At 39.6% G+C, this 7,708-nt stretch overlaps 2 protein-coding genes across 3 annotated transcripts; one reads left to right on the top strand and one right to left on the bottom strand.

Annotated features, from left to right (window-relative positions):
• Positions 1-221: 221 nt before the first annotated feature.
• Positions 222-815, top strand: LOC139187751 (uncharacterized). Its single transcript, XM_070804330.1, has one exon. It carries the CDS (start codon positions 222-224, stop codon positions 813-815), a length of 594 nt encoding a protein of 197 aa, XP_070660431.1.
• Positions 816-4,714: 3,899 nt separating this feature from the next.
• LOC103421684 (triacylglycerol lipase 2-like) lies at positions 4,715-7,111 on the bottom strand. Of its 2 annotated transcripts, none has more exons than XM_070805556.1 (9): positions 6,825-7,111; positions 6,612-6,722; positions 6,364-6,504; positions 6,161-6,271; positions 5,897-6,040; positions 5,749-5,786; positions 5,504-5,580; positions 5,273-5,368; positions 4,715-5,106 (listed from the first exon to the last, which is right to left on the bottom strand). In XM_070805556.1, the coding sequence occupies exons 1-9, from the start codon at positions 6,978-6,980 to the stop codon at positions 5,093-5,095; spliced, it is 888 nt and encodes a 295-aa protein (XP_070661657.1). In that variant the 5' UTR covers positions 6,981-7,111; the 3' UTR covers positions 4,715-5,092. The 2 variants fall into 2 exon arrangements, with proteins under 2 accessions (XP_070661657.1, XP_070661656.1); XM_070805555.1 differs by having other exon boundaries at positions 4,715-5,113; positions 6,825-7,109.
• Positions 7,112-7,708: the final 597 nt, after the last annotated feature.

Genomic DNA, 7,708 nt, shown 5'->3' with positions numbered 1-7,708 from the left:
TTTGGTCAAAGATGATGGAAGTCCATGTTGCAGGCCTCGGTAAGCATGGATATTTGACTGAGAAGATTTCAGTTGTGGAAGAACACTCTCCAGGCTACACAAAGTAGGTCACTGAAGATGCAATTGTGCAAGGGTGGCTGTTGAAAACCATGGAACCATACATGTTGAGTCTCTTCATTGATTTTCCGACAGCCAAAGATATCTAGGAGAGTGCGACCCAGATGTTTTACGACGGATCCGACGAGTCTCAGTATTATGAACTGAGATGCAAGGCTACACGGACTAGACATGATGGTCGTCCTGTAAATTTATACTTCACAGAATTAAAGGGAGTATGGCAAGATCTTGATAAAAGACGTCCTATCAAGATGGTTTGCGCAGCTGATCTTCGAACTCATACGGAAGAGCTTTCAAAAGACAGGGTGTATGACTTTCTTGCGGGATTAGACAATGGCTTCGACCAAGTCCGGAGTGAAATCCTAAGAATAAAACCCATTCTTGGGATTGAAGAGTGCTTCAATTTGGTTCGACGTGAAGCGCAAAGAAAGACAACTATGCTTGGGACAAAAGCCATAACAACAAGCTCTTCTATGACAATGGTCACCAAATCCCCATCACCATCCATGCGTCTACCACCCACGGGAACACCACGCTCGAACTGTACTCAAGAAGACATTGATAAGGACAAACTTCATTGCAATCACTGCAATGGAAAACAGCACACTGAAGAAACATGTTTTGAATTACATGGGTATCCAGAGTGGTACTGGGAATTAAAAAAACAGTTGAAAGCCAAAGGGAAGCGCACAGGCTAGGCCAAACTGGTCGAGTCTGGGGATGGAGGAGCTGCTATGATAGCAGGCCACATTGGATCCAATTGCAACCTTGGGAAAGTTGCTTTGGCAACAAAGTATTTTAGGCCTAGGCCCCACACATCAACCCACGGCTTGGAGAAACAAATGGGCCATAACGTGGAAAAAAAATTGCACCATGCAGCAAAGGAAAGTACTAACCAGATGATCTCGTTGATTGAGCAAATATCAGATGAGGATCCAGGTAACATCAGTACTGCACTCATAGCATCCATTAAACGAGATTCCGGCTGGATAATAGACTCTGGGGCTACTGATCACATGACATACGATAAATCATTATTTCACCATATGACCCACCAAAGGAGAATGTTATCATGACAAATGGTGAAGTTGCTCCCGTTACATGAGTTGGTTCAATAGACCTTACTCAATCTTTATCCTTGCACAATACACTACATGTTCCATCATTATCAAATAATTTACTCTCTGTTGGTCAGGTTACGGAACAGTTGGATTGTGTAGTACTAATGTTTCCTACTTTTTGCCTACTTCAGGATATCCAAACACGGGCGATCATTGGGTGTGGTACTAAGAGGAGAGGGTTATATTATGTGGAGGATGTGGCACCAGGCCGAGTCAATCAAGTGCGTAACAGTTACAATAATAAGACCAAGACAATTTGGTTATGGCATCGTCGACTAGGACATGCATCTTTTGGTTATTTGAAAAAATTACTTCCGTCGTTATTTAGTGGCATTTCAGAGTCTGATTTCCACTGTAATGATTGCATTCTTGCAAAAAGTCATCGTACTTCGTACCATTTGAGTTTCAATAAAAGAATAGTGCCTTTTGAGTTAATTCACTCTAATGTATGGGGTCCTTCACCAATAGTTACACAACAAGGTCTTCGGTGGTTTGTTATCTTTGTGGATGATTGCACTCGAATGACATGACTTTATACAATGAAACAGAAAAGTGATGTTGGTCCAATCTTCCAACAATTTAACAACATGATTGGAAATCAATTCTCCATTCCTATTAAAGTCCTCAGATCAAATAATGGTGGAAAATATCTTAATTCAGAGCTCTCTCAGTTTTTCACGAAGCACGGCATTGTCCATGAGACCACTTGTCCCCAAACTCCACAACAAAACGGTGTGGCAGAGCGTAAGAATAGGCATATCTTGGAAACTACTCGAGCACTTCTTATCGGAGCACAGGCACCTAACACATATTGGGCGGATGCTGTCACTATTCCGTGTATCTCCTGAACCGAATGCCATCCCAGGTTCATAATTTCCGTACCCCTTTGGCAGCCTTGACGGATCATGTCACTCTTCTGTCCTCTCTCCAATTATCACCTCGCATTTTTTTTATGTGTGGCATATGTGCATCTTCAAAAAAATCAACGTAATAAATTGGACCCATGTGCGATTCGTTGTGTGTTTTTGCGATTTAATAGCCAACAAAAGGGATACCAATGTTATCATCCATCTACTAGGCGTTTATATGTCACCATGGATGTCACATTCTCCGAAACTGAAATGTTCTTTGCTACTGAACAAACTCACCCTACTCGTCAAGGGGAGTTAGTTAGTATACAAGACGAATATAGGTGGTTTGATATGCCACTGGAGCTGTCCAATGAGAGGGTTGAAATCAACCAAGAATATAGTGAGCTTGCTGCTAGTACACTTGGTAGCAACCCAAATGCCAACGTAGGCAACGGCCCAAGCATTAATCCATGCATTGACAGCGGCCTAAGCACTGATACGTGTATTGAATGGGAAGAACATGATGTGGAGTCTTTGGGCAGCCCAAGTGCTGACCCACGGGCTGATTTTGGTGAGCAGGCTGCAGAATGCAGCAGTGGACCAAGAGGAGAGCCTTTGACTAAGTCTATGAATGGGCCTGAATTAATTGGGTCAACAAGAAGGAAAATGGATAGTATCGAAGCAGCAAATCCAGCAAATAATAACCCTCATTCTCCATGTCCCCGAGGATATCCAAGAGGTATGTTCTCATAATTCAAGTATTATTGAAAATTCGTATGTCTTACCTCCTAGGCAAAACCATGGTAAACCACCTGACAGATTCTCTTTGGATGGAAAAGTGAAATATGCAATTACACAGTATGTGTCAACACATCGTTTATCACCTAAATATCAAGCATTTGTGAATCAAATGGCTGGAGTCAAGATCCCAACCAACGTGAAAGAAGCCTTGTAAGATTCTCGTTGGATAGAAGCCATGGAAGTTAAGATGGAGGCCTTACAAAGAAATGAAACATGGAACGTGGTACCACTAACACATGGGAAGAGACCGATGGGATGTAAATGGGTATTCACCATAAAGCACAAATCAGACGGATCCATAGATAGATACAAGGCAAGATTGGTTGCTAAAGGGTACACGCAGACATTTGGAGTTGATTATCAAGAAACGTTTGCTCCAATTGCAAAAATGAATACTATTCAAGTTCTTTTGTCCTTAGCTGCTAACTTTGATTGGCCCTTGAAACAGTTTGATGTGAAAAATGCCTTCTTACATGGAGATTTGGAAGAAGAAGTGTACATGGAATTTCCACCTGGATATGAAGTACCAAATGGAGCTGGAAAAGTATGTAGACTTCGAAAGGCCCTCTATGGACTCAAACAATCACTTAGAGCATGGTTTGGGAGGTTCACCCAAGTAATGAAAAGCTATGGCTATAAACAAGGGAATGCAAACCATACACTGTTTATCAAACGCATGGGAGGTAAAGTCACTTTGTTGATAATCTATGTGGATGATATGGTAGTCACTGGAGATGATACAGAAGAGGTAAAGAGATTGCAAAGGTATCTTTCTTCGGAGTTTGAGATGAAGGATCTAGGTGGCTTGAAATACTTTCTCGGAATCGAAGTTGCTCGTTCTCGTGATGGTATTTACTTGTGTCAGCGCAAATATGTGCTAGATCTTCTTTCTGAAACTGGGATGTTGGCATGTAAACCAGCAGAAACTCCCATCGTGCAAAATCATCACCTGGCAATATACCAAGATCAAATTCCGACTAACAAAGAGAGGTACCAGAGGTTAGTAGGAAGATTGATTTACTTATCACTTACGAGGCCAGATATTGCATACGCAGTTAGCGTTGTAAGTCAATTTATGCACTCTCCTAGTGAGGATCATATGGCAGCCATAATGCGTATATTGAGTTATCTGAAAGGTGCACCTGGGAAAGAATTAATTTTCAAGAAACATGGACATATGGAGATAAAGGGTATACTGATGCTGATTGGGCTGGAAACATTACCGATCATCGCTCCACGTCAGGCTACTTTACATTTGTAGCAGGAAATCTTGTAACTTGGAGAAGTAAAAAACAAAACGTGGTGGCTAGGTCCACAGCTGAGGCAGAATATCGAGGTATAGCACATGGGATTTGCGAGTTGTTATGGATCCAAATTCTTCTCACCGAAATAGGATTTAAGCCTCGGGAGTCTATGTTGTTATACTATGACAATCAAGCAGCAAGAGAGATAGCCAATAATCCAGTCCAACATGATCGTACAAAACATGTGGAGGTGGATAGACATTTCATCAAAGAGAAGTTGGACGTTAAGTTGATTGACATTCCATATGTGAAGTTCGAAGAACAGTTAGCTGATGTGTTAACTCATGCAGTGTCGGTGAAGGTTTTTCAAGACTCACTCGACAAGTTGGGCTTAAGTGATATCTACGCACCAACTTGAGGGGGAGTGTTGGTGCGAGTCAACTTTATGATTTAGGAATGTAATTAGAATAGGATTCCATGACTGATTCTTTGTATATTTCGGGAGTCTTGTTACCTAATTTATAGGGCCTCATGTATGATTATATATATGCCTCCTAGAGAGAAGAATAATATAACAAAATTCAAACCCTAAACACATATACTTTTATCTCTCATGAATTCAAATCCTCCATAACAATTACGGAATAGTAAACATGACATTAATGGAGCTTGAAGAAGGCCAGTAGAGGATCATACACAAGTTGATTGGCATTCACACTCATAATAAAATCCAAATGAGCATAATCCTCTCTGTACTCTACCACAAGCTTGTCCTTGTCATGATCTTCGAGGTTGTCAAGCAGAAGCTCCACGTCATTAACGTCAGAAAGCGCATCTCTCCCCCCGTAGCTGAGGAGAAGAGGAACGTCCTTCGGAATGTTTGCCATGTTGTACACAGGAGGAGTAGGCTGCTTGTAGTGTTCCATGTTCGTGTCTTCGTTACCATAATCGTACATTTCTAGGGTTCCCATCCTGACCACTATCCAAAATCCATAAACCGATATGACCAAACATTAAAATTGTAAGAATTAATTTGTTAATTAGATAGGACTTCTGGGAACTTAGTGTTCCCGAATTCAAATATGACAACTTATATAACTTGCCATTACTGATAAAACTAGAAATGAATGAGACTCACTCTGAGACAGATGTATTATGTTCTTTGTCGCCGTAGACCGGGGGAAGTTCTTAAATAAAGCAGCCTTGCTTGCAGAACTGAGGCAGCAATTTGGGCCTGTATATGCGTTGCAAAAAACTAATTCAAATTAAGTGTGAATGAAGAACCCTAACATTGTTACTATTGAGATTGTGAATCCCACGTGAAATTAAAGCCCTGCATAACAGTTTAAATGATTTTTGGCCTCATAACCTGTTATAGTTTCAAATAAGTCGGTGCAGTCAACGCCTAGTGTATTGCAGATAAAGTCCACAAGTTCTTTTGTCTCACTGTTGAGATTTTGAGAACAAAAAACTGTTTTAGATGTCGTTTTTCACCTGTCATTTGTTAAACAAAATATCTATAAAAAAATTACCAAGTTTAAGCAAGTTTATGCTATTGTCTGCGTGCATGTGCCTTTATTACTACTGAAGCAAAACTGCTTAAGTTGCTCTCACCTGTTTGGAACTTCATGCAAACCCAACAATTTCTGTTTCTGTAAAATAAAACAAGACAACAGTTTAGTCAGTTTGTTCCATTTTTGCAACAGTGAATTTCTAAAATCCATATTTTTAAAACAAAAGAGCAGTCACTGAGTTGTGTTACTTCTGCTAAAAATAAGTCCACAAAAATCCTTATAAACAGCGAGGACATCTGACCCAGGTAAGCGATTGGGCTAAGCAAAGCAGCCGATCTTAGCAAGTTCAACAGTTTTTCTTGGGAGAAGGCAGCGAGGGCAGTCAGAGTTCCCTATGAAATTCGTATGGTTAAAATATGTTAATCAAAACTGAGTGGACAAAGAGGTGTAACTGTGGACTGGACGCTAGTACTGTCCAACTTGAAATATAAGCATATTAGGTGAATATTTACCAAGGAGTGCCCAACATAGTGTAAATTTTGTCCTGTTTGATTGTTCACATACTTGAATAAAGCCGGAAGATCATAAGCAGCTAATTCATCCCATGACCAGTCCCAGTAAGCCTATACTTTATAGAAAATACAATATGTTTCAGTAAAAGATTATGATCCGCAGATGGCATGATGTGATCAACATTTGATAAGGCAAAGCTAACCGGATCATTAGGAGTAAGTGATGTATGTCCACGACTAGAATTTGTTCCGCGAGTGTTAGCAAGCCATACATCAAAACCATTGTCTGCCAAGATAAATGCCAAAGCTTGATCCGGCGGATTGAGTAGCCATGCTGAAGCATCCTGTTTTTCACACACAGTTGTTCTTTAATTAGTTCATGCATGTTTGTCTTCTATATGTGTATGTGTATGTATATGAATGCTCAAAAATATGGCGCTTAGATGAAAACCACTAAGAGCCCATGTTGTAACAGAACAGGCTTCTTGTTTGGTGTTTCGTCACCAGACCGTCCCATTGGAATTCTCTGCAAGCCGAGGATGTAACCGTCTTCAGTTGTTACCTGAAACTCATCATAAATTTCATGAAAAAACACAATAAAAAAATTGATCTTTTTCCCATGACATAAGCTGAAAAAGTAAGGCATGCACTTTCTGATGCTTACTTTATGTTCTTGGCAAGTATAGCCCTGTGTCTCCAACATTGATTTGCAAATGCCGCCATCGACATTTTCGATGGATTGCAGCTTAGTTCTTGTTGCTGCAACTACTGAAACCCAAAGTAGAGCCACAACAAGTATAATGGTCCAAGGATTTTCCATTTGAAGCTAAGGTGTCTGTGAATGCAATAACTTTCACAGGTTTTATTGTTTATAGTAGACAAATGCATATAAAACAACCAAACAAACGTAACAGACTAGTATTTTTCAGTGTGAGTCACACCACCACCTGGTGTTACTAATCTACTTGTATTATAACATTTATATATTGAAACTTTATCTCAGGTCCATGACATATGAATAATGTCGTTCACCCGTATTATAACATCTAAAATGATAACATACATGACGTTTGATGGTTTCTAAGCTTTTGTGAATGCCATGAGCTGATTGCGTCAGACATAATGAATCAACTAGCATATGCCAAATCAAAAAGAAAATCTGTCACGTCAAGAAATAACCATAATTTCAATAACACAAAATTTCTGGCAACTAAAAATTTGTGTTTATAGATAATGATAACAAAATAAGTGGTTTTCAATGAAACTAAAATGTGTGGTTTTCTTTTGTTCACGCTTCATCCTTGTCTATTGGATTTGGAGTTGAATAGTTTAAGCTCTTGACATTTTTACCAATATTCTTTTAGTCAGTATTAGTGTTTGTTTGGGAAGTGATTTTCACATACTTCCTTTAACCTCTCACACCAATATTAATTTAATCTCGACTATCGATTTCGTTTGACTTATTCAATCTGATGATCAAAATTAAAGAGAGATGTGGGAGAATCTAAAAATGATGTGTGAATATCAGTTCCTGTTATTTTTATGTAT

This window comes from Malus domestica, chromosome 09, assembly GCF_042453785.1.
Source record: "Malus domestica chromosome 09, GDT2T_hap1".
Classification (NCBI taxonomy): Eukaryota; Viridiplantae; Streptophyta; class Magnoliopsida; order Rosales; family Rosaceae; genus Malus; species Malus domestica.
This window is presented reverse-complemented; position numbering and strand designations above follow the sequence as displayed.